Source organism: Haemorhous mexicanus, chromosome 6 (genome assembly GCF_027477595.1).
Source record: "Haemorhous mexicanus isolate bHaeMex1 chromosome 6, bHaeMex1.pri, whole genome shotgun sequence".
In the NCBI taxonomy this organism is placed as follows: Eukaryota; Metazoa; Chordata; class Aves; order Passeriformes; family Fringillidae; genus Haemorhous; species Haemorhous mexicanus.
The window spans coordinates 28708116-28735336 of NC_082346.1; the positions used below are offsets into that span (position 1 = coordinate 28708116).

A 27221-nucleotide genomic window follows, 5' to 3' on the forward strand; every position below is an offset into this window, starting at 1 on the left:
TTGGGGAAATCAGCCTAATTTATTACAAATCAAATCAGAATAGGATAATCAGAAATAAAACTTAAATCATAAGACACCTTTTCCCCACCCCTCCCTTCTTCTTGAGTTTTATTTTACTCCTGATATTCCGTACCTCCTCCACCCTAGTAGCTTCACCTTCTCCAGTGTGGGGTCTCTTCCACAGAAAACAGTCCTCCATGAAGTTCTCCAGCCTGAGTCCTTCCCAGAGGCAGCAGTTCATCACAAACTGCTCCAGTGTGGGTCCTTTCCATTGGGCTGCAGTCCCACAGAAGCACACCCCTCCAGCGTGGGTCCCTGCCAACAAACCTGCTCCAGTGTGGACTCCTTTTTCCATGGCCCACAGGACCTGCCAGGCCCTGCTCCTTCACAGGCTTCCCACAGTGTCTCATCCTCCTCCAGGCATCCACGTGCTCCATGTGGGGTTCTCCAGGGATTGCAGGTGAATATCTGCTCCACCATGGGCTGAGAGGGACAGCCTGCCTCACCAAGGCCATTAACAGCCAGTTAAATAGTTATTTAACAATTGTTTAGCACAGGCATCAGGGGAATCTCGGCTCCACAGTCTAGAGCACCTCCTCCTTCAGTGACCTTCGTACCTGCAGTCTGTTTCTCGCATGTTCTCACTCCTCTCTCCCACTGCAATGGGTGCTGCACAGGGCTTTTTCCCCTTTTTAAACGCATTATCCTGGAGGCAGTACAACTGCTGAGATGGATTCGGCCCTGGCCAGAGGTGGGTGAGTCTTGGAGCCAGCTGGCATTGACTCTGCTGGAGATGGGGGAAGCTTCTGGAAGCTTCTCACATAGGCCACCCTCTGCTGCAGGAACGCGGCCCTGCAGAGCTAACACAGCACTGTTCAGCTGAGGTAGGGACTGACTGCACCACCCCGTGGTGGGGCAACACCAGCCAGAAATTAAACTCCAAATAAGCCACCCCTCTCCTCCCTCCCATCCGGTGTGGGAGGGACAAAAGGAGAGACTTATGGGTTGAGATAACAATTTACTGAAAGCAAAAAACAGTGGGATAAAAAACACACAGTAACAGCAGAAAAATTAATAACAAAAGTATACAAAAAGAGTTGTTTTACCCACAAAAAATTGTGTTCACTAGCTCAACTTAGTACCAGGAGGGGAAGCCATGAGCCAATCTCTAGGCCTCTGTCAGCTCTCCTACCCAAGGGTTGTCCTGCAGGAATTTCCTCTGCAGGAAGTGCTGCAGGGCATGGAGCTGGAGAGAACCCTCCCAGACATTGGCTGTCAAGTTCCTCTGCTTGACGAAAATCTAGCAGTAATGCCAGAACTGGCACTTGGGACAAAACAAGTGTGAACATATGAGACACCACACCAGTGGCTGAGAAGCCACCTTTTCTGGTTTCCTTCAGATCATCTGAGATTTTAGCGTGCATCACAGGTTCTGAGATGGGACATACAAAAGGTGAAGCAGGCTGTACAAGACATCTCCAGAGAGCTGTTTCCATTGTCTCAGGAATACGTGTTTTCCCACCAGTATGAGCCTGGTAAAACCAGGAAGGAGCAGGTGCTCACCATTACTATGAAAAAGTTAACAGGCAAAATCAAGCACACAGTATCTCATCCAAAAAAAAAAATATTTCCAACAAGGAGCAACAGTTGAGAATTAAGGCTGCACCAGAGTTCCTCGGAGCCTGCAGAACTTACAAAGCTGGTGGAATGCCCAGGCCTTTGCAGTCACAGGAGTACTTTGACAAATAAAATGCTATCCTCCCTGGCAGGCATTAAGGAGTCAGCCATGATATCCATTTTGACAGTTCAGGTGCCTTAGTGTGAGCTCATGAGTGGCTGCTCAAATAAAACAGTGAACAGGATTTTAGAATATAAGGCAGACATTATCTATGTGCCTTGTTGGAAAATTTGTGGAAAGAAGATACTGTTCTATAGCTCTTGTCTACTTGTTTAGGCTCTGAGGGACTCCTGTGAGGCTCATCTTGGCTGACCCTTGACAAACTCCTGGATGGCAGCCTCTGCCTTTCTTTCACAATGCTTCTTTATGTAAGACCAGTAAAAACCAACTTCTTAACCAGCTCCAGATCTAGAAAAGAATATTTCTCTCTCTCCAATAACCTCTAAGGAGGAATTCACTGATAACAGAAGCTCCACATCTGTCTCTGCTGGACCTTTCTTGGCCTTAAGAGTGTTTGAATATGGGATACACTGTGATGCAGTGAACAGAAAATTGGTATCTTACTGCATTATCTCCAGTGTTCAACTACCATACATCCTGCAATCCCCTTCACGTGCTCTCTGATTTCATAATAGTTCAATACACTATACTGAACAAGTTCCAGATGATGCTAAAGAAAAATTACATTTCAGGGAGAGAACTGCAGAACACATGTGTGATCTGGGACAGGATATAGTTGGTTGTGAGAGGAAATAGCAATAGTCCTTCAAATCAAATTTCTAAGTTTGATTTAATTGATAAGAATAGATGATTGAAGACCTAAATGGCCACTGATCCATATCTCTGTTGTCCAACACAAATTTGAAAAATCAAACATCCTTCATAAAATATTTTTTTCATGACAATCCATGACCAAAAAGAAGCACCTGGGAAACAAAACTCTTTAAAGGTAGAAGCCCATTTCATTCAGGTTAATAAAACTAAGTAAAATGTTTTAAATTGATACTGCATGGCAGCCACCTTTGGTGTCTGAAGGGGGCTTTATGGTTTTGCTACCAATAGTCCCAATGAAATGCCAAAATATTTTGCGTATGAAAAAATATTAGCAACTAGCCACCAAGACCATAAGAGATTGCAGACAAGGAGAGCTAATGCTATTTCCCTATCACACACAGCTGAATCTTCATCTTTAAAACATCACAGTGACGTGGTATTAACAACAGCGACTGCTGAGTTTAATACCACAATTCTGGATAAGTTTGAGAAGGTTACTTAGAAAGCGATGGCCCCTGTCAAGAATGGTGAAGTATTTATCCCATGTATGCTGCCTTGGTAAATGCTTAGTAAGGGACAGGGAAATGCTGTTCAAGCAGAGGGCTGTGCCTGTGATGCTGGCTGGCTCAGGGCTTGTTTCTTCCGTGCCACAGCCATGCGCAAGGCCTGAAGAATCATGTTCTCGTTGTTCATTATGTTGTAATTAGCCAGCTTCAGAAGCTTGTTGAAATCTTCTGCTTTCAGCGAGACCTCCCTGGTTGAGTATGGAGAGGAGAAACTGGAGATATCAACCTTGCCCTGTTCCATTTCAGCAGCAGTACGTGACATGCCTGTCAAGGGGAAAAAAAGGAATGTGTTTGTATAGTCCCACAGAAATAACATACTTTGATAGGTCAATAATAATTTGGCGAGATCATAGATGCATTACTATGAAGATAAGTGCGGTGCTACGATCTCTGAGAAAGCTGCTTAGGAACAAAGCCTACTGGAATAAAACAAGTGTCATTTCCATTGCAATCAGCACCATCTACTGGCCAGCTCTTGGCACATCATTTTGTGAGGCACCACTCCTCAGGGCTAGCCAGACAGGTTCTTTGGTACAACACAATCTAAACGGAACAGAGATATACAGGATAAGAGGAAGCAGAATTTTCATTGGCTTGGAAATCATCTTAAAAGCAAAGTCTCCATCTCAAATACTAATCCAGAAGGACACTTGATGTACGATTGCTTTGATATTCCAGCATATTACATTAGCATATTAAATGGCCTAAATAGAAGGCACAGTGGCCCTTCACAGAACCATTCTATACTGTGACTCTCACCTAGATCTGAGTGTCATAAAACCACACATAATTTGAAAAATATACTTTGTTCTATTCACTAAAGTAAACTCTCAGAAATTACAAGAGGAGATTAGTTTCCATTCCTCTACTTGAGGAACGCATTTCTTCTGTTCCCTGAATTGCACCAAGACACAAATAAAAATATGCACAAGACTTCACCAGATTTTGCAAACAGTTTCAATCATCCCATTTTGCAATCTATTCACTACTTTGAACAAGCGAGCAAAGGGAGGCTCTATTGGGTTGAGGGAAAAACACCCAGGGAGTGGGAATGTTCCTTGAGTCAATAAAGGTACCTGGGTACTGTTAACTTACCAGGTGCCACATATCTTTGAAAAGTGTCGTTCACTAATGGAAAATAAAGCAGCAGAGGAGCTCCTGGGGTGTCTGCACCATCAAACATGTAGCACTCTTTCAGGTTCTTCTCATCCTCTGTCAGTCCAATGCAGGGAAATGGAATTTCCTGCTCTGCAAAGTATTTGCAAGCCTGCTCCAGAGGCTGGTCAACAGCAGCAGCACAAGGAACAGAAAAAATAGCAAAGATCAGACTGCTGCCAACGCCCAGCAATTCATGCAAAGTTGCACAAAACAGACTGAGAGTCAGACAGCAGAAATAACGTGGACACCTGCAGCTCCAAGGACTGCTTTTCAGTTGCCTGAGGAACCATTTGGAAACAGTCTCCCAGGAAAACACCTAATATCAAGATGGCAAAGAGAGTTTAAACCTGTAGTAAGGCACATCTCTTTAATGAGAATATGATGTAGGAAAAGAACAGATAAATTCAAATCACTTTATAGACCATTAATGAAATGAGAACTGAGTGAGAAAAAATGTGGCTCTAAGCAGAACTAAATTTGCAGTCTAAGACAGCAGGATTCCCAGTCCCATTATCTGTTTATATGGCAGGATAACTTGTGAGTTGACCTCAGTAAACTTTAGCAGGGTTTTAAGACCAATCTACCCGTATCTACAACTTTGAATTTTAGAAATAACATGAGATTTTCAAATAACATGCTCTAGACCTCAAAATATAGCAGTAAAAACATTCATCAGAAAGCCCTTTTGTGGTGACCAACTTTGTTAAAATATCTAACAAAAAAGTACCACTTCATTTTGAATTAAGTATTTCCAAAAGATTTCAGACTACAATAAATAAATATAGTTGAAGATATTATCATTTCCACTGCAGTACAAAGACAAGTATTTTTCATGTGTAATTGCACCATTGAAATGTCTTCCACTTGAAAAACTGACAGAACATTAACCACTGAACTTTGTGGTTAAATACTAAATACTGCTTTCAAAATGTATATAACTATCTTAAACAAATTAGATACCTGCAAGAGCAGTAAATGCAATTGATACCTCACTTCAAGTCCACTATTTAGGGAGAAAAAAATGTATTTATTAAAAGATAAAAATAGGGATGAAGAAACCCATTACTCACTAGGCTGCTCTTTCTAGAAAATCAACATTAAAATAAAAAAGAAAAAAAAAAACTAGTGCTTTTATAAGCAAAATTCAGATTAAATTCAGCACTTGAATCACAAAAGTTTCCCAACTATATTTGTGATGTTAAATATTATATATAAGACTTTAATAAACATTGCAGCTAGACTTTCTTAACTTCACTTTGCCTGTTGGTATTTCACTGGTGAAAAACTTAGTGATATTTCAAAAGTAATTTGAGAAAAAAACCCATATTTTCCTCTATAAAAATTTTCATTCTTTTTCTAAGGTTTGAAAACAGCATGTTATTAAATTCCACTAAGTTCCATGTTTCATAGACACTTTTTTGAAAGTAGTGGAATGCAAAGCAAAAGCCGTTGTGAAAGAAAATCAGTTTTGAGACTTCTCACCAATATCTGTGATCCACCTGTGTAATTTAGGTGTATGATGACATCCACTTTCCTCTCTGGTCTCATAAGGGGTGGGTAACTGGTTTCAAAGAAGAAAGCTGCATCCACCAGCTCCAGGTGTTCCGAGTTGCCTCTCAGGTCATTGGGAGAGGCGTCTAGCAAAGTGTCTAAAGAGTAGAAGATTCAGAGCTATTAGCAAAGTGCAAAACGACATCTGTCAAGTTAGAAGGCAAAAGGAAGGTGAGCTTCCCTCCCATCCAGTATTTTCCCTTTGCTTTAGAGTAGGTAGCATGCAGCAATCCTAAAGCTCCTTCAGCCTCTCCACTCACATTTTCTTGTGTTTCTAAACCCATGAACTGCACTGAAACCTACACAGATGTTGCCTTATATGCAGAGCCCCATCCTAGGAATATTTATTCCTGGGAGGACTTTGAGTACCCAACAACTAAATAATTGAACATTTGTGTTACTGAAAGTGAAAGGAGTGAGTAGTTCCTTCATTCTCCCTCCTCTCAGGGAGCACTAACAGGTAACCACAAAACCCCCTCAGTTCTCTTCAGGACATGCAAACATCCCTCACTAACTCCCAGCCCCTGTGCCTGCCCCAGTGAGATATGTAGGCAGGAGAGCCCTGCACACCTTTCCATTTTGTGAAGTGTTCATGCTGGATGTACTCGTTGTGCATCTGGAAGCCCCTTAGGAAGTTGTGGTACTTGGAGACAGCAGGGCGATCCGTCAGCATGTCCCGGAGCGTCGTGGAGAGGCCGCTCGTGGGAGTGAAAACGCACGTGGCCATCTCATACGGCTTCTCGGGCAGGTCTGGCTGCTCCTCTGGAGATACACAGCATAAATGGCATGAAATTCAACCATAACCATCACTAAGCAGAGGCAAGACACAAAGAGGAAAAAGGGTCTGTGGGTCTTCTGTAATCGTGTGTTCACAGCTCAGCATTGCATTATTTTCCCTGTGATCTGCTGTGAGTTCCAGTTAATTTGGTGACAAAAATATAAACTTGTGTTTTCTAAACTCTGGTTGGTTACACATGACGAAAAGAATATTTTTCTCATAAAGCAGTATGATATTGGTACACACTGAAGTAATTAACTTTTCCAAGCAAACAACAAAGAGGGAAAATAATTTTATTAATACATTTTAAGGGATTACTGCTTTTAGATTCCATGTTGGTTAAAAATGAAATTTAAAGCTTATTTTGAAAAGCATAGAAAAATTTTAGCATTTTACTTTCAAACTAAATATTTTTACTTTTAAAAAGGTAGATTGTTCTATTTGGTTCAGTTGTGGATTCAACAAAACTTGCAAATTGTTTATACAAACTCAAACATAAGACTTTGGGGTTTTTAATGAAAACATAGTCCACAGAAATGTGGCCCAAGTCTATTCACTGGCTTTGCTTGAATTTTGTTATGAAGATGCTCATGAGTATTTCCAAGGAATGGTCTTTCAGCATGGAGCTGCTTCTCTCAGCTGCTGTAAGAGCTCCACCACATTGACCTTGTTTGATGTCTACTAAGTCTTTCAATTTAGTCAGATTTTGAGGAAGGGATGTGCTGTGCAGGCAAGGAGATATTGAAACAATCGATCAAGCTTCTTTCTGGCTAACAAATAGGATGACATGAGGCTTTGACACAACTATTTCTTTCCCAGCCTTTTAAGGACAACGCTTTAGAGACCACCATACATGTCCATCCCTACCTCCTATATATCAAGGCCTGTCTGATGGTGCCTTTCCTTCTTGTCACAGTCTCACTATTTAAGCAAAGCACTGACTATTCAGTAAAACCAAATAACTTCATTTTTCTGGTATGTCCCATGCCCAGGGACTGAGAGAAACAGAATGACATAAAAGCTCAAAAAATGGGAAATGTGAGTGCAGTTACCCTATCAGAGGGGTCTGGAGGAAAGTATTTTGGTTTACCTATTTCAGTCACTTTGTCTTGGGTCCACCTGTGCCAGAAGTCTTCTGAATTGTCAGCTGTATGCCAGGCATCCAAGAGATTTTTGGAGAAGATACTACTCCACATTCCTAGAAAGTGGAAGAGGTATAATAAGCAATGCAGACATAAACACAAGTTCTTTTAAAACTGCCTTCTGCTCCTTTCTCAGCTCTTCTCTGACTTGTTCTTATTTCTATCCAATTTTTGCATAAGTTCAGACATCTGTTTCAGTAGTAGACTCCAAATGCAAACTTATTTAGGCAAACTTATTTCAGAAAAAAGTCCAAGTCTTTCCCCTCTCACCATGTTTTACCTGGAAATTTTTTTATTCAATTTTCATGTTCCTGTTTTAATTTCCTTTTTCCTTTCATAAAGAAATATTTTTCAGACAGCTCCTTCTCTGATTTTCCTCTTTCTCACCCCACTGATTTCTTTTCAACATTTTATTTGGCTTCCAGAGAATATTGTAGATTTTCAACTTTGAAAAGTTTTTGCAAGCCACAGGAAATGATGATGCCTCAAAAGCACTCACAAAGTTACACGACAACTTCTTTGCCATTTTAGTTTATTTTTCTCTTAGACCAAATGATAAAACTACATTTGCTGGCAAGGGCAATTTAATGAGTCTCAGGAAACATGGAATCATAGAATATCCTGAGTTGAAAGAGATCTGTAAGGATCATCCTGGCCCTGCCTAGGACAACCTCAAGAATCACACCCTGTGCCTGAGAACATTGTCCAAACTCTTTTTGAGCTCAGGCAGGCTTGGTGCTGTGACCACCTCCCTGGGGAGCGTGTCAGCTGACTCACCCAGTGCCTCTGCTGCCTCGTGCTAACAGCAGGTTTCTGGGGACAAACTCCTGAATCATTGATATTTCTATTAAAATCCTGTGACTCCCCCAGGCTGGTGAGTTACCTTGCATGAAGCAGATTCGTGACTCAGGGAGCTTCTTCATCAAGCGGCCCATGAAGAACTCGCTGCCAAAATCCTCCGCGCGAATGAAGGCGCCGTACTTCAGGAAGCCCACCTCGTAGGGCGTGAACTCCACCCACTCTGCCAACACATGCACCCAGGTTAGCTCCACTATAGAAATAGCCCCACTGCCAGGTTTGGAATAAACCTCTCAGACACTGGCTCTTACAAGAAAACTGACTCAACTTGTGTCCTGAGCAAACCCTGCCAACAGCCACTGCTGAATGAGCTATCACACTGTCCCCAGGTTTGTGAAAGAACTATGTCAGGGCTGGGGAAAATTCAAATTCTTCTTTTTAGTTAGTGAGTACAAAGTTTTCCCATGGAAGGTGGACTGGAACTCACATTGACTTCTATTGTCTTTAGCCAGCTATAAGAAACAGAGTAACAGAATAGTTTGGATGGGAAGGGACTTGAAAGATCATACAGTTCCCGGCATAGACCAGAACATATACTCAGCAAACTTAAAGCTCTAGTGAATCACTTTCTTGAAGAATTCATATAATTTCTGAGACTTTGTCATAGAATTATGTTGTGTTATTAGCCTGAAGTTAATACCTAAAAATACACAATCACATGCCAAGAGATCTTACAAAATACCAAACTCTTGACATGTATCATGTGCCTGCCCAGTTACTCTTTACATTTCTGAACACTGCTTCTCTGGGCTTGGAGTGAGAATTTAAAATAATTCATCATTATTTATTGTATCGCTACAGTGTATCTCCCTGGATGAAAATATAGCTTTTTCTCATAATTGAAACATTACCTCTGAAATCCTTGGTGGCAACTTTGTCCTTGACATTAAGGGCAAGGTAGATGGGCAGTGGGTTCTGACCTTGGTTCACTGCCTGACGTTGATCAGAAAGTCTGTGGTGGCTTTTCTGGATTTAAAAAAAAGCCCAAAGAGTTAGCTTATAATCAGCTCCTTAAAAACATCAGGTTATAAAGACAAAGACATCATTTTCCTGAATTTGCTCCTAAAGTTACTTCCATGTGCTTGAATAACAGAGGACAAGAAAGCAGGAATTTCTGTTGAGATAACTGGCCATGATCAGCTTTCAGTATACAATGACAGCAGGGAATCATTTCTCATTCTGTTCTAGCTTTGTATGGTTAAATGTAAGTCAGAATATACTGCATATCTGGGTAATTCAGCTGTTATCATATACTTCATCTGTTAATGATAAGAGTTCTTCAAGGCAGCATGTTAATGACCCTTCTAATCAAGATTTCTTTTGTTAAATACTGTATTGAAAGTTAAAATCCACAGAGGAAAAGTCCTTGAGCTGTCCAATACTAACAGTTTATACAGGAAATGGAGGTTTTGAGTGTCCTTCAGCCAAGTTAAATTCTAGCAAATTTTGCTATGTAGCACTGAGGCTGGAAACACTGTGGAATATGATATGAAATGAGAATATTTGATTTTATCCGTTTCATTTAGACAAAAAGTAAACCTGTGAACATGTTTTCAGAATTTTGAAATAAAATAATCTTTTTTCCAGCTATCATCAGTCTGGAGAAAGTTTGGAAAGTTTTTGCTTGTGTCATTACAATAAAATTAGAAATTGAAGATCCTGGGAGATCAAATTCAAACTAGCTGAAAGGCACCCACTGTAGCTAATATATCTCACTAGCTCTGGCTCTATATACTTTCTTATCACTAAGTCACAAACTGCTGGACATAATGGGTATATCTGCAGTACATTCAAGTTAAGAGCGCAGCTTGTGAGCTTGTGCAAATATTGCAGCAGTGGAGTGATAAAAAAGCATAGAGCCATAAAAAACACCTAAGAACCTTAAAAATTTCTTGCACAGTAGTAGTGTTAATCAGCATTCTGCTTACTTTAGAGCGAGTCTGAGCATTTCTGGTACATTCAATCACACTTCAGGCTCCAGTGTAGACATACACTCTGTCTCCAAGTTATTCATGTAAATGAGTGGTGTTCTGCCTATGCACCAAGTACAGAGTTACTGACCAGGTGTCTCTTCCTAGGGCTCTAGTTTCTTGCAATGGCTGTAAACATTAAGTCAACAACTTTACGAGAAGAAAGATGTATAGACATTACCCCATCATTTAACATGGCTTCAATCATGAGCCCCCACAGATCAATAAAAGATGTTTTATGTCCTGCTTGGGTCCTTTGGCTCAGCTCTCTGTAATAATTCCTCAGACTTTTCAAGCAAAAAGCCCCCATCTTGCACTTGGCTGCTTGCTTCCGTGCTTCAATAATTACTTCCCCAAGATCCTTTCGTGACCAATCAGCATCTTCATATAGCTTTGTCATTGTCCTGCAGACAGGAAACACAATGGAATGCGGGGAGAAATTGACAAGATGCTTTTGAAACTCAGAGAATACACCCTGTAGAGTTTTGGATGCATATAATTTTATCTTTTAGCTAATTTTGTCTTTTATCTTTACCTAAACTCTTTGAGTTTACTTTGAGCAGAAATGAAAGTCTAAAGGCAACCAGTCAAAAATCACTTAATCTGAGACACAACACAACAGCTGTCAATGCTGTTTCTGTAAAACAGTAAACAACAATTAAAGATCATTTTCCATAGGATTAAGGATGTTTACACTTCCAATAAAGTCTCCTCTTTTGGTTAGGGTTATGTCACGATGCACAATAATCCTTTCATAGGTGACCTTGACAGTCATGGCCCAAAGATGGAAGCAATAACTCAGTCACACCCTTTCTGAAACTGAGACAGAACACAGGCTTTTCTTAACACAGCAAGCTCCAAACAACATTATCAAAATGACTCCTCACCATGTTGTTCCAGATGAACCACTGATGTATGAAATACAATCCAGAACACGCAACTTTTGGAGACCCAAAATGCTGCCATACATGGCAGTGAGTGCTCTTATACCACATCCTGCTGTGGTCACAGCCACTATAGGCACCTGTTTGACACCAAAAAAAGAGCAGAAAGCATAGATGAAAGAGTGGCATTAAGGCACAAATAATGTCAAAAGATTACAGAAATGCAAAAGCATCCAGACACTAGTAAGATAAAACACATAAATTAAGAGATAAAGCAACATTTCTCTACACTGTACATCCCTGTGGAATAAACTAGGTCTTGGCACTTCAGAGAGGATTTTTAAGAAACTATTGATTTGAAATGCCTTCAAATAATTCACTTGTAAGCTGAGTGGAAACACAGATTTTGCTCATCTAAACAGACAGCTGAACTCTCCAGCTGAGATCGCACTGGTGGCAAAGTGCCCTGGAGGATGAGCTGATATTAACAATCCTCACTGCTTCTCCAGACGGAGGTAAAAAAATCCTCCCTCATCTCCAGGCTTGAGGGAAAGAAGAGAGAAAAATCCCCCAAAATTCCCTTTAACTAGTTACCTCATGCTCTTGCAGATCTTCCTCCAAATGAAGAACATCCTTTAGCGCAGCAGCAACTATCTTCTTTCGGTTTTGCAGGAAATTCTGTTCATCTGTGCAGAGGTCAAACCCCAGGCGGGCATCAAGGTTTCTTGGTCTGAAACACAGACCCTGAGTCCTGAGACCAGGGCACAGGTATTGTATTATTAGTCACTGTGGACAACTCCAGCTGCGTTTCTGTGTGTTTACAGACCAGTTTGTGGACAGTATAATATCATAGATGAGAAAAAACAGCACCACAGGCAGGCCTCTGCTAATTGCTGTAGCGGAAAATGAGAATGCAAATAGGAAGGCAGAGCAAATCATGACACACTGTCCATTATGGTATCTACTACAGACTTCTGGTTTTATTTGCACAAATAATTAATTTTTCAAGTTTCAGTACTGCTGCCATGCATCCTGTAACCAGATAACCACTGTAAACAGGCACTGCAGCTGTGATATTAGAGAAACAGCTACCATGCCTTGGAGTTATTTTGTTTGTATAATTCAGAAATGTGATTTCTTTGTGGAGCTGCTTTCTCCATCTCTGGGCATGATAGCGCACGCAAATCAAGACCTATTGCTGAGATGCACTAGCAGCTTGGAAATTTGGAGGACAGGGGACCCATGATTTAATTTGCCATCGATTAAAAAGGAAACCCTCACAAATAAAAGCCTGCAACCCATGATGAACTCTCCCATCTGCACCTGCATCAACCTCTGCTGATTTCAAACAAGCTTTGTGTAGGAGCAGATGCAGGATCAGGTCTTGCTGGAGGCTGACTTACCATTCACTTGCCTTTGTGTACAAGTCAATTGTCCTGTCCTGCAAATCACAATACAAACAGTGTAAGCATGCTCAGGTTGTTACTCCTGCACCTCCCTCCCCCACTCCATCTAAGGCCTGAGTTTCACTATCTTTGAATTCAGCAATGTGACTGGAGAATTTGGCCAGCAATGGTCTGGACTGTGAGAGACCTTCACAAGTTCCAGCACAGTCTGGGTTGAATAAGTCATTCACCCAAGCTAGTTGGGCTTAGGACCCTTCAGCTTCTCATAGTTTAACATTCATTATTTGGGAAGGTTGTTGAAGGTTGGGCATCTGAACCATACACATATGATGATCTCTATTTTATCTTCTACTTCAGGCATTCGCTTTGCAAATATAAGTCCTAATTTCCATACTGTTAGGGTGTACATTGATAAACGTACATATTAGACATGTCCTGAGGAAGTTAGTTCAAACTCAGAACAGGGTTTCACAGGTCATGCCTGAATCCCCTACAAAACAGAAGAAAAAGTAACTATTGCATAGTTACAGAGCAACTGTCAATCACACCTTACACCACAGCAAGCTTTGTGTCTGACAGGAACTGAATCACTGAGCTCTAGGACTAATCATCCACCCAATTGCATGGTGTTGGGCTGTTAAGAAAGACTTGTTCTCACCTCTCCTATTGCTATCTTCTCTTGTATAGGAAGCGAGTTCAGAGGTAGAGTAACAGATTCGTTCATATCCCTTTCATTTTGACTTGATATAGACTGAAAAGAAAGGGTAAGACAAAAAATAAACAAGTTACCAATTCTACCCAAAAAAACCCAAAAAAAAACCCAGAAGAGAAACAAGGTGAAAGCAGTCTCTCTTGTCTCACATACACGCACTAACCAATTCCCAGCACACACACTCGGGTCTTGGAGGTCCCCAGTGAAAGAGCTACATGTTGGTGGCCCTCACGTACCCTGCTGAGCCGCCTGCGCCGCGGCAGAGCCACAGTGAGCGATGACTGGTTGTACTTGATGTAGTGGAACCTGGCCGGGGACGTCGGGCACAGGCAGGAGCTCAGCGTGTGCGTCTGCGTTCCTTCGTACGACCCGTCCACAGTTAATGCAAACTTTCTCTCTGAAGCAAAGGTGTTCAAACTTAAGCTCTTCAAAAATAGTGTATGATTTGTTTGCACAGTAATGTAATACATGTTCTCCCAAAGTAACAACATCAATTTGACACCCAAATTATAGGAAGAATAAACAGACTGATTTATCTGGAGGTTTCAGTTTTAGAGATGGTGTACAGAACGTGTCATATAGTGACTGTTGCTATAGCACCACTGCACTTTGATATTTACATGATAGCAGAGACTATGGCCCTGTTCATTAGGTAAGGATTCACAGCCAATAATAGTTTGGGGGGACACTTTCTTCTGAAAATCTGAAATGTGCAAAATACCTCATTATTACACCAGATTAATGTTTGAGTATTACTTACTGTCTTACTGCTGAGATACTTTGAAAATTTTGGACTTTTGGAAGAAACATGTTTGTTTTTTTTTATTGGATCACAGTTTTTTTGGTATCAGTTAAATCTCAGTCCCTCTATCATATTTCTCTTTCCTTCAACCTGTAATATTTCTTTTCTATTTCACTTAAATAATGTCTGGTGGTTTTTTCCTTTCATGAAAAAGCATCTGATATGTCTGTTGAAGTAATAAAAAATGACCTTTATGTAGAAAGATATCAACCCACAAGGTTCAAGGTGAAATACATTCTGTAAATCTACACACTCCACACTATATAGTCAGCCTTCAAAAGAATTACCTCACTTAAACATTTTCAGTCACATTTTTTTCTCTGAGCAAACGTTTTCTCTGAGCTTAACTGGATCATCCAGGTGCTTAAGCAGTGTGCTGGATTGGGGTCATCTTGAGATGTCAGAAGAAGATACTTTAAAAATTGCGTAGGAGGCACACAGTTCCACAAGTATGGGCTTGACATAGCAGTGATACACTGTTTTAAGTGTTCAGTAAATATCTTTGTTAATATACTGCATCTTGTGTTTCACCCAGTGGCATGTCTTATATTGTTATACCTAAAGACATTCTATGAAGTTAGGGGGTAAAAGAGGCCAAATTCTCATTCTGCCCATCACTTTGTCCCAGAATCCAGAGACAACAGGAGTTAGCTTCAAGTTTATGACCCAAAAAACCTCAATTCCTTGCACAACTGTGATGGAAAATTGCAAATATCTGGCAAGATGTCACTGCAGAGGAAAATATTTTGTGGGGGAATTAGACCACATGCTCATGTCACCAAATTCAGGAATAATCTGTATATTTTTGATCAACTACAACCACCTCCATGGGCCACTGGCATCAGTGAGATTTTGTCTTGCATCCTAAATAATTTTAAAACCAGCATGCTCAAGTGTGAAACACGGAGTGCTTCTGCCATCCGTGGCAACCTGATTTGCTCTGTAACTCAGTGAAAGGCTCACCCATCGCGTCCTTCCTCAGCCTCCCATCGTTCACCTGCACGTCCAAACAGGAAACCTCACGGGACTGTAAGAGACAGCGGGGCAAGGGACAAAGGCACTCACTGTCAGCAGAGCTCCACCTCATCCAGCCCACTGGCACATGCTCACTTGGCCTTGGGGCATATGCCTCAGGGGAGAGGTGGTGCCAGCCTGTAAACCCACTACCAGGTCTAGGGAGGTGGGATTGGACTTCCCCATGGGAAATAATGCACAGAGATGAGGAAAGAGAAGGGATCTGCTCACTCTGCCTGCAGGAGCAGCCCTGAAGGGACCTGGGGGAGGATCAGCTGCAGAAGAAGGCTCTCCAAACAGAGTGCCCAGCTCTCCCTGGGCAGAGGGAGGGATATCATACCGCTGAGCCCAGCTCAGTTTAGGCAGAGGTGAGCACTGGCAGCAGCTCAGTCTTTATCACTATAACCCCTCCCAGCACGAGTCACTAGCTGGGACCACATGGGACAGCCAATGCCAACACCAGCTTTGGGCTGTGTGTGTTGGTCCTGGTCAATGCCTCCGTGCCACCACAATGGCCTGGTACTTTTAACACCAGCTTTGCAACAGGCATTCCTATACAGAAGGGAAAAGGATTACAAAATAAAAATTACCACTAGAACTCCATTAGTGATAATGTTTTCAGGAGGATCTGGACTGAAAGACAAAATGGAAAACAATCAATTCAAAACCAGCACATTCTTATTTTTCTCACTCTTCTTTAAGCATTATTTCATTATCTTTTAAAGTCCATCTTTGGACAGACAGCACACATAAACAGAATCCGAAATTCGACATGCATATTCAATCCAGTTTGCCTCTCCGAGGTTAGAGTCTGAATTTTGCAACATTTGTGGACATCCACCAAACAGAGAAGTTCCTCACTGTATTAGAGAGGATAATTTTCTGACACACTGAGGACAATTTACACAGGGATGGCATAATCACACACTGTTGCCCAAAATTGTTCAATTCAAACTGTAGAATCAGAGCTAAAAAGTTGCTGAATTCATCCAACATGCTATAAAAAAGGGAGGGAAATTACCATTTGCCTTAAAAATCAGCAGCATAAAGACTGATCTACATGCTTATTCTCTCCATTAACTGTACAGTCAGCAATGAAACACAGAAAAAACTCATTATGAGAGAGCAATCAGTAAAGAACAAGAGGGGTAACTTAAAATTTCCTCCTATGTAGAATGTGCCTTTCAGCTTGATGAGCAGCTGCCATCAGGGATATCTCTGTGTTCCCAGAAGCACCTGTGCTTGCTTCTCTGTGTGTCTGGATGCCCAGTGTAGGTGCATGCATACCATGCACCATCATGCATTCTTTCTTCATTAAATGCCCTACCCAAAGTTACCTTCTGTTCTATTCAGATCTTGGCAGTGTTAGGGGGCTGCAAGTGTGAACTGATTTGTAGCAGTACCCTTGTGTTTCCATCCTATACCTCCAGCTATTCCATCTTACACACCTGCTCTCCATTGTGAATTCAACCTCCAGTTCCTCTTTTCCCTGCAAAAGAAAATTAAGGCAGTCACCCCAGCTTGGTTGCCTATGGAGAGAGATACCTTACAGGAATCTGTGCCCTTCAGGGGTCTCTATAAACCTTTTGTTGCTTCACGTGCCACAGACCTAATTGTCTTCATGTTGTATCTGTTATACGTTTAGTATCATATACTCCTAGCATCTCATCCACTAATTTAGTAGGCTCCTAGTGTAGGTCTTGTGGGTCATATGGAATCCATACTTCAGGGCCTCTTGGTGGCTGCTCCCCCCTGCTCCCTCTTGGCGTGTTCTCCACACAAGCATATTCTCACCTGACCACACCCTCTTTGCTTTGTCCTTGAATTTTATCCATACCTTTGGATTCAGCTGGAAACTTAGCTGAATGTTTTCTCCAAGCTGGATTTTGGAGACATCAAAGAAAACAGTGAGGAGATGGTCATCTTCAGTTACTTTGTCCTCATCACAAACTTTAAGCTCCAGAATGTTCTGGGGGAAAAAAATAAATATGAAAGGTTTAACAAATATAACATGCTACAGATATTTCATTTTAGCATAAGAACCTTGGGAAAGAATGAAAAAATAGAAATATTACAGTTGCTCTCTGTGTACTCTATTGACTATGCAGGCAGATACAGTCTTATCAAACCATCAAAATCTAAATAAATACAGTAAGAGAATGTGAATACTTCACAAGGGATCTCAGAAAGACCTGCAGAGTTGAAGGACTATATGGTATGCTTGATATCTCTTAAGAATAGCTGTTGGGAGTGTCTGCAGTCTTACCTTAACCTGGCTCTGAATGGTGAAGTGGAAGGTCTCATTCCACGTCGGGTTCTTGCTGTTCTGGACAGTCTTGGTGCGGAAATGCTGCTCTGAAGCTGTTGGCAGGCTCAGGCTCACATAGCAATCAGACTGACTTACTGTTGAAGACAGGGAAAGCAGAAAAGCAATGTTCCAATGCAACAATCTAGTCCCCTATAAGGTGGGCATTTTTAAGCTCTGTACACAAGGCAATACATAGAATTCAGGCCTGGCACTAGCTAAGGTACCATCAAGCTGCTGCCAGACAACCAGCTTGCTTTACTACTGTGAAAGCCTGTCAGTGTTCTTCTTGAGAAATACTTTTTTACAAGTCCTGGGGGAAAAAAATAAACATTCAAAATACTCAGTTGTGTAGCTGAAGAACCATCCACACACATAGGGGCACACACAGAGCAGGCTCACAGGGCTGGCCACCGTGGACATTAGCAGCTGTGACAGGGGCTGCACATGGACAGAGCCCAGCTCCTACCCACTGGACTTCCACAGGTAAGCATAAACATGCCTTTATATGCCTAGAGTAGGTCTGGCTGTAAGCTCTGTCTTGTCTACTTTCTAACCATCCATTCTTTCCTCTGGCTGCCAATGCAGAGGAGGCAAGAGCAAGCATTCAAGGTTCTCAAGAAGCCAAATTTCTGTCACAGAAGGAACATCTTCTATCAAGGCACCTGATTTCAGTCTGCTTTCTTCCCTTATGGAAGTTAAAAAAGGAAACATTCAGCAACAGTTTTTCAAGAAAGTATAAAGAAAAAAAATTCAAGAAAAGAAAATTAATCGCCTGTGGGGATGAAATTATTGAATTTAATCTTCTGTGAAGAAGATTAGAAAAAAACCACTGAAATGTCGAACAGTTTGATGGGTGATATTTGCTTTGAAAAGCAGCTGTACTGGGGCAGAGTTTTCAGCAATAAAGCTGTATTAAAAAAGGTATTGCTTAATGTCACTATTTTTACCTGCATCTCTGTGCCTCAGCCAGAGTGGCCAAGGTATCTGCAACACTTCATGTACAGGTGGAAGCAAGCTTGTCTGTCCTTCCCAACTCAGAGCAAGCTGACATTGCTTCTTTGCATAAAATTGCATTGCTCTGCTGTTTCCCTTCGAGATGTGTACAGGTCATAAAGTTGACCTATTAGTTTTAATGTTTCCAGATGTAGGGAGGGCAGCTCTAGTTTTTTTATTTTCCTTTCTCAGCTGAAGTGGCCAGTTGTAAAGTGTGGCTTCCCCCCTGAACTCCACGTGGGAGCTTTTAGTAGGAAGGAGTGGTTAGCAGCAGTCTGCAGGGCTTGCATCATCAACAAGCACTTTCATTTGGAGGTCAGAATAATCTACTGGCAAATATATTTGTCATCGTTATTAGGAAATAAAAAAGCAAGCATGAATCATTAGATTAACAATCTTGTGGACCCACACTCAAAAGTCAGGGATGTTCACCCTACAGAACATGATCTCTTAGTTAGGGATGACAACCTACACAAGTGCCAAAGAGAGCATGGGGAGCATTGCCATAAATGCCAATCCCATTAGTAGAATTATATTTCCTCTTTTTGTGATACCACATACTCAAGCATTCCTGCCATCACATAGCAGACACACCTTCATCTGAACAGTATCTGAATAGGCCTAACTCTTGTCACACTTCATTTTACTGGCAGACTTGACTTTGGTAAACTCAAAATAATTTACTTGACCTGTTATGGACTCCCCATAGGTAACTCATGAATTAACAAAATCAGCCTCTTTTTTGCCCCTTATTTCTCTGAGGCTTAAGTCATCTTTCATAGTAACTCTGAATGAAAGAGTAACTTTGAGTGATGAAACAGTTTTCTTATAGATTAAGATATATGATTTCTAAAAAAACCATCAAAACACATAGAAATCTGCTGAGCTTCTAACAATTCTAACAGCTCCCAAAATTCTGTGTGCAGAAGGAAATGTCCCTACAAAATTCTTTTTTGGCTCTTGAGAAGCCCCAACCCATATTAGCACAGGTTGCTGTCACCACTAGGAGAAGGATCAGAAGGATCCAAATGGGTAAGTCTATGGGTGAACCAAAGTTTATTCCATTGACATTTCCCAGTTAGTAACACATGCTCTGACTGCATCTGTTGCAAAGAACACAATAGTATTTTGAAACCCCATCAATTATTTTTTGTTTGTAAGTGGTCACTGTTTGCTACTGCACTGTATCATCCACCTTTGAGAAATAACCACCTGTCAGACAGCAGAGCCCTGACTTCTCATTTAATCTCTGACTTTCTCTGGGAGATTTCTGACAGCCACTAAACAAGTGTGCTTCCCTCTTCCCATCTGCAAAATGCGTTTGGTGATGCCCTTTGCACTTCAGAAGCGTCCTCTGTAACCTAGTTACCTCTTGTTTGTAAATTATTTCCCAGCTGTTAAGAGGGAGGCATTTACAGCACCCAGGAACATTTTTTACACATCTTGGACACCTCAGGCTGGTGTTCTGCCTGACCACCTCCAGGTATAAGCAGGTGTGTGAGAAATGGCACTCCACAGCCTATCCTGTGCCCTGCCTGGTGGGTCTCACTGCAATATCCCTCTGCCTTTGTGCGCACACATACAAGGCTGACGCTGCCAGCCACGTGTGAGCAAACCCCCACCACCCTGTACGTCATCCTAACCAACACATAACTACAGCAACTGGGCTCTCACAGGATGCACACAGCACAGCATCACACCAGTGACCTCTTGGGTCCCTCCCCTCCACCATGACACATTAACAGCTGTCAAACATGCTTGGGATGGCAGCCGTGGTATTCCTGTGGGGCAATATCCGGCCAAAAGCAGGTGTGGCAGCAGGTATTTATGAAAGCACAGTCTCCTCGTCCAGTTATTACAGTAAGTGTCTAATTATCTTCCAGGATAATAGCAGGCAGGACTGGATCTTAATTGTGTGTAGGAAGCATTACAACAGCATGACCCATGCTAAAAAACACCATAGCCACAGCCCCATGCTGCATCCCAAACAGCAGGACACCCACACATCTGGCTCAAGCTGAAATCTCAAATTTAAGCAGGGCTCAACCAAACGTTTTCTTTTTAATTACATCTCCTTTTTTGATGTTAACAGCTGCAAGCTTCAGCCTGCTTGTAATCTGGGCAGAAGCCTCAAGCATCCTTCTCCTCATGGACTGCCTTTAGCTCCTCACTGTTTCTGGCAGGTAGATTCTTTCATGATACTTAAGGTATAGCTTTTTCTGATTGTGCTAAAAGGACCTGAACCAAGAATGTGGTCTCAAACCATGTTTGCTCAGAGCATCTCCTTGACCTGGTCTCCCTGCACTTGGATCCAGTCAAGTCACAAAATATAAGCTATCAACACCAATTGAGAGGAGCATTTTTCTTCTTTTTCTCCCACTTCATAGCTGAGTAGGTATCTGGCTGAGGGCAGGGGGACAAGTCAGCATTTCTGTCTTCTAGAGGGCAAAATACTAGATAATTTATGGCATTGAAACTTTTAATACTATCTTTTAAATAAGAATATGGGCTACTTCTATGGCCTTCCAGAATGCAATTTACAGGCAGACTATCACAATTCATTCTGTCCAAGATCAGTTCCTGTCCCCAGGGAGCATTCAGTATTCATCTTCTAAAAGATAAACTTCAAGAAAAAGCTTTCACACTTTCTCCCACCCTCCCCTTAACTCTGGGTGGAGCAACATACAAGTATCCCTAAAACTGTATTTATGTAATCTCATTTACATCCCTCCTTATAACACTCCTTTGTTGAGATGTTGCTAAACAACCTTCCTTGTTTGTCTTTATCAGTCCACATCCTCTGATTTTATAATCATATTTCATGCAGCACCTAGAACAATAGGCTGCTGGTGTGTAGTTGCAACTGCTTAAACAGTGAAGTAAGTAATAAATAACAATGAAACAATAACAACAGTGCAAGAACAGAACACCAGAGGAAGTCTGCATGTTCCTGCAATAAATATCGTGGTTGAACACAGTTCCTCAAACAATAATGTATTTCACTGACTATATTTTTTCCTGGATCTCAAGGGACTTTCACATGAATTGATCTCATATGTGGCAGAATTGCTACTGCAATTCTGTAAAAAAGTTTTGTTGAAAATATAAAATATACTTGTTTTATAAAATATGGTACCCAAATTTGTCTTATCTAAAAGAAATCCAAAACTTGAAGTTTCCAAAATTAAAAAGCGTGGGTAAAATAAAAAACTATAAAAGCTTAGAAAGATATTGTTTTCTTACTAAGAAAATAATGAAGAATATTTTTAACTCTATACTGGTCAAGATCCATTTAGCCAAGGGCCCACATTCAATGTCTACTCAGGGGTCTTGGGCATTTTCAGGAAGCAGAGAAGGATGGCTTAAAATTGCTGAACTTTGTATCCCCATGCAGTAGCCTACTTTCACACTGTTTAACCCTTAACACTTTGTTTCCTTGTTTTTCCATTTGTTAACTCCACTTAAAGACTTAATTTCTCTGCAGCATCTTTGTTTTTAGCCCCCTTGCCCACTTTATTTTGGGAAGGACCTTTGTTCTTATCAAGGATGGACATCATGCCTCACATTCATAAATGGGTGTCTAAAGAATATAAGAAGGAAAACATCATTTACTGCTCTCTCAGTCCGTACAATTTAAGATACAGACTTCCTGAGCCTACTTAAACTGGATGGGCTTTTTTCTTCTATGAACTTGTCCAGACTCTGCCTGCAACCTGCATAAGCTTTGGCATTCATGATCTCCTGCCATGGGGAACTCCCAAGCTGAACCACATGCTGTAAAAGCCATGTCCTTCTGTTTGTCCCAGAGCTGTGGTGGTTGCCCAAGGTGAGCAGCTGATCTTGAAATCTGCAAAATCTCAGGAGACAAAGCTGTGTATTTAAGGGTGGGTTGGATTCATGCACATCCAAGCCTTACCCGATTAGGGAATCAGGATGCTTGTGGAGGACACACCCAAATCTGGGAACTGGCAAGCAATCCCAGGTCCAGGAATATCAAGAGGCCCAATGGGCCTGATGAGCTTGTGGGTGTGCTCAGCGAGAAAGGGGAATGTGAAGAATACAAACAAGGCACTAAATTCACATGTGTTATTAATGATATCAGCTATGCATTGATACACAAGTATAAATTTGTGTTATAAATTACACACTGAGGGATCAGTGGGATTTGGGGTTTAAAAAGCAGAAGGAAATCCTTTAAATTGTCTTAGTTAAAAATACTCTCTTATGCACCAAACTCCTATTAAAGGTCTTTTACTATCTATTCCATAAGAATAGTTGTGAGGTTTTGAGATTCTCTTGTTATGGATTAATTTTCCCATCTCTATTACCTGGAAAACAGAGCAGATAGACCAATAATAAAATTAACCTGCAGCACCAGGTTGGGAGACCTTTTAAGCACTAGATGAGTATTAAACAAAGTGATCTGACAACTCTGCAGAAACATAGTGCAAGGTTAGGCACGATTGGCAAGAGATAGAAGAAGCCAATTTAAAATGTCAAAAATCAGTGAGGTGAATCAAAAGTAGGTGACACTTGCAATCTTTCTTAATCTATCTATAAAATTTTGCAAGAAAGAGAAAGTAAAACAACTGGGCTGAGAAAAGGAAGAATGAGAAAAAGTGTTCGGAAAATGGTCCTGTACAGAAGTCCACTTTGCTGGTGATGGAGGATATGTGCCCCTGAGTTTGTAAGCCTGTGTCCAGCTAATCTCTAGAGAACTGTAAAGATGACTGAATCAACTCAAAAGTACTCCCCTGGTTTGCACAAACCAGCAAAATTTTGTTTGCATTTTTTTATCTCAAGACTCCCATTTTGCCGCTTCTCAGTGGAAGTCCTATAAAGTTATGGACATTCAATTTGCATTAGCTTTTACATTGTCAGAAAAGCTAAGCAGAGGTTAATTCATTTAAACTTTTGAAATATAGGTTTATTTTATATTATAAAGAGCCTGTCATTGGACTCTGTGACTTCTGTAAATCTGGCTGCATAGAAAAATATGTCCTCAAAGAGCTTAAATGCAAATCTTTCTGACAAATATAGCTGAAAATTTTCCCACTCAGTAAAATTAAATGTTAATGAAAATAAGCAGCTGTCAGTCAAAACTAGATTAAACATTTAAATATATAAGCAAGGCATTGCTCCCTGATTGGTATGATTTTCTTTTCCTACATAATGAACATCCACAACAACTAAAGCATTCACCTTTCGCAAGTATGTGTCCTCGGTTTTTTGTGCAAAATTTTTCCCCTCCAAAATCACCTCTGTCACACAAACTTCTCCATTAGAAAGCTCTATGGGGTGGTGGGACATGGCTTGGACTGGGAAGCAGAAAAGGCTGAGCGTTTCACTACCTGTCCCATGCCCTAGAAACTTTCTAATATTGAATAGGACAGCATCAAAACAAAATAAACTCTGTTCAGGAAAAAAACAGCCTAAGGATGAAAATGAAAAGCATTGATCTAGATGAGAAAAAGGATGAGAGGAATTTTGGTAAGCTCATTGTCATGCAGACCTTTTAATAGAACATAATTATCTAAGGGAGATATCTGAGGGTTGCAGTTTTTCCACACCTCTTCTTTCAGCTCAGTGTGCATGTCTGTACATTCAAATATGTTTTAGCTGTAGGAAGGGATTCCTCTCCAGACTATGACTGAGCTTCAAATATGCTTTCCATGCTGTAGAAGTAGTCTAGTGAGAAGGGTCATATGGATTCTTCTTCCCCATACATTCATCAACAACAAAGCATCTTAGTGCTCTTCACTAAAAATCAGAGTACCTTTGGTCTCTATACCAACTGTTGCAGAACTTGAAGCAAATAATGTTGGAAAGGCACAAAAACATCTTGTCCTGGATCTTTTTAGGTGAACAACTTTAGGTTGGTCCTGCTCATATAGAAACATTTCTGCATTCAGACCTTTCTGTGTTTATAAATGAGCAGATGCAAGACAATCAGCCCTCTTCTCAGACAGGAGGAGGTGGTTGTCATTCAAGCCATTTTTTCTAATGTTTCACAGTTCAGATATATATGTACCATTAATAAATATTTGCATAACCATAATTCCTGGGCAGTTTGTAAAAGTTTTTAATAATAGAAAAAGCTAACTGTGAGCCATGCCTATTGCTGAATGAAATTTGATAATCCATAAGAGGTGCCGAGAGTGCAGTTCTGAGCTCACATCAAATATTCTTTGATAGGCCCAGGGTTACACAGGGTGGACGTTTCTGTAAGAAGGAACCATGGAAAGAAAGTTCTTATTGCAATCTTTCCTGTGAATAAAAGAACATTTTTTTGCATATTCGGATGTGAAATATTTTATGCAATCTGTGCAAACATGTTCTGCATTACAACTGGTGGCTAGATTTTGGTGTTATATGGACAAAGATATAGGAAAAACAATGTCTTCTAATTGTGTTGCCTCATTTTCAGCATACCAGGATCACACATCTTCTATCTCTCTCCTTTTAAATGTAGTCTCTAGTGTTTCTGACACTTGATATATTCAGAGTAGTTTCACATGCATGAGGATGCTCTAGGGGTATAGCCAAGATACTCACACAAGTCTGCTTTCCTGGCATTTTTCATCTGTATGATTTTTACAGTGAGCAAGTTGCATGGAGATGGTTCTGTCTGTTGAAAAGCACACAAAATGCATGGGATGAGAATGCAAAAAGGAAAAACAGAAGTATAGTTTGAGATAGACTTGAATTAGTGTTTCAGTTCCAAACAACAAAAACATTTCTGAACTGAGGTTCCTTATGTTGCATTGGCTTCTTCCCAGAAGGTTTGTAGCCAGGTGTGACCACAGACCAGACCTCTGACATCCTCCATTGTCCCTCCTGAGCACACTTGTGGTAAACCTTCAGCTTGAGGTATCTGACTCTTACAGCCCAATCTCATAGAAAGGTGTGATGAAGAACCTTGCTGTGTTATTAATACAGCTGACACACATCTTGGTCTGAGAAAATTCACAGGATGTCATATACATCCATTATATTTCACAACAAACAGCAAACAATCTAGCAGGGCAGGAATTAGTAACGATATCATGGTGCAATGATGCTGCTCATCAGTTGATTTATAGCCACATAATTACATTCTTATGTCTGATATAGAGACATAAGCACTGGCTTTTAAAAAGTGAGGGCCTGGAAAGGGCTTTCCAGAGACCTATCCCAAACTTCTCAGGAGGAGTGAGTGAAAGGCACAACTCTGTAGTTAATTACTTCTCTATGAATAATTCAGCTCACTCAAACTTCCCTTAAGCAAAGCTCTGAGGAATGTATCAAAGGAAATATTTGCAGCTTTCAGTTCTTAAAGGGGGCTTATGAACAAGAGGGAGAGCGACTTTCTACATAGATAGTTATAGAATGAAAAGGAATGGTTTTAAACCAAAAAAGATATTTTGATCAGATATTAGAAAGAAATTCTTTAACTCAGAGGGTGCTGACACACTGGAACATTTTGCCCAGAGGAGTTGTGGGTGCCCCATCCCTGGAAGTGTTCAAGGCCAGGTTGGATGGGGCCTTGAGCAACCAGGGATAATGGGTGATATCCCTCCCCCTGGGGCTGAGGTTGGAGCTAGATGATTTTTAAGATTCCTTCCAACCCAAGCCTTTTTATTATTTTGGGAAACCTCCTAAACCTAAAAGTGGTTACCAAAATACACTTAACAATCTTGTGAGGAAACAGCACACTACCTACAGAGCAGGGAGTATCACTGCAGCAAATACATAGATCAGTATATAACAATACATTACCATTCATTCCCTTATGCCCCAAAACTGCCACAATTTTTAAGAGAGCTATATTTAATATCTCACATAAGTTAGTTTCATTACTTTCTCTATGCATTCATTGACATTAGTGATAACTCATTTTTCCCCAGTGTCTAGCCCAGTTGGGTGGAAGCAAAAAGGTATCTTTTTTTTATTAATTGGAAATCTTCAAAATAGTAAATTGCTACATCAATAAAGTTTTTGCATTCCTTAAGGCCAAAGTACAAAGTAGTCACAAAACCCAGTCAGAAGGAAGCCCTGCTTTGCTCAAGATAATTCTCAGAGCTGAAGATACAAGAGGTGAAACATCCCCTCCTGGAGCAGGTCCCCTCTGCCCCCAAGGGCAGCCTTCTCAGCCCATTGCAGAGCCTCCTCTTGCCTTTTCTTACCTGGCTCTTGCTGTAGAACAGCCCCATCGTGGTCCTTGCCCGTCTGAGCCAGGAGTGAAACGTGCTAGTGGATGAGTCTGAAGGAGTCCCAGGCAGGCAGCTGCTGTGCTTTAAGCGGCCAGGAGCCGGCAGGCAGGTGTGTGAGTGCCTGACTCAGCGCAGCCTCACCCCGCCACCACCACCTGAGCAATCCCAGCTCCTCCTCCTCTTCCTCCTCCTCTCTGCCCGGAGCACAGCGCGGGCTGCGCACCTGCACCAAGGACCCTGCCTCTGGCACTGCAGGAGGATGGGTCTCTGCACTTATTGTTAGAGGGAAATGAAGAAGGGAGAATCACTTTTCAGTCAAGGTTATAGGCACTGAACAAATGTTTTACACTTTAAAGCATCCTCATCACTTTTTTGAGGAGGCCACAATGCTCTTGCCCACAGGTGAGCTGTCAACCTGCAGTCCCTTGTGGGGAG

At 41.2% G+C, this 27221-nt stretch overlaps 1 protein-coding gene across 1 annotated transcript; it reads right to left on the reverse strand.

Annotated features, from left to right (window-relative positions):
* On the reverse strand, nt 1–26903 carry LOC132328993 (cytosolic phospholipase A2 epsilon-like). Its single transcript, XM_059849521.1, has 20 exons — nt 26760–26903; nt 25150–25222; nt 17560–17696; nt 17131–17262; nt 16742–16782; nt 15884–15926; nt 15243–15306; nt 13714–13874; nt 13424–13516; nt 12763–12800; nt 11954–12110; nt 11363–11499; nt 10657–10879; nt 9357–9471; nt 8531–8668; nt 7596–7703; nt 6298–6489; nt 5659–5825; nt 4114–4297; nt 1–3282 (listed from the first exon to the last, which is right to left on the reverse strand). The coding sequence occupies exons 1-20, from the start codon at nt 26784–26786 to the stop codon at nt 3044–3046; spliced, it is 2469 nt and encodes an 822-aa protein (XP_059705504.1). The 5' UTR covers nt 26787–26903; the 3' UTR covers nt 1–3043.
* Between the last annotated feature and the right edge of the window lie 318 nt (nt 26904–27221).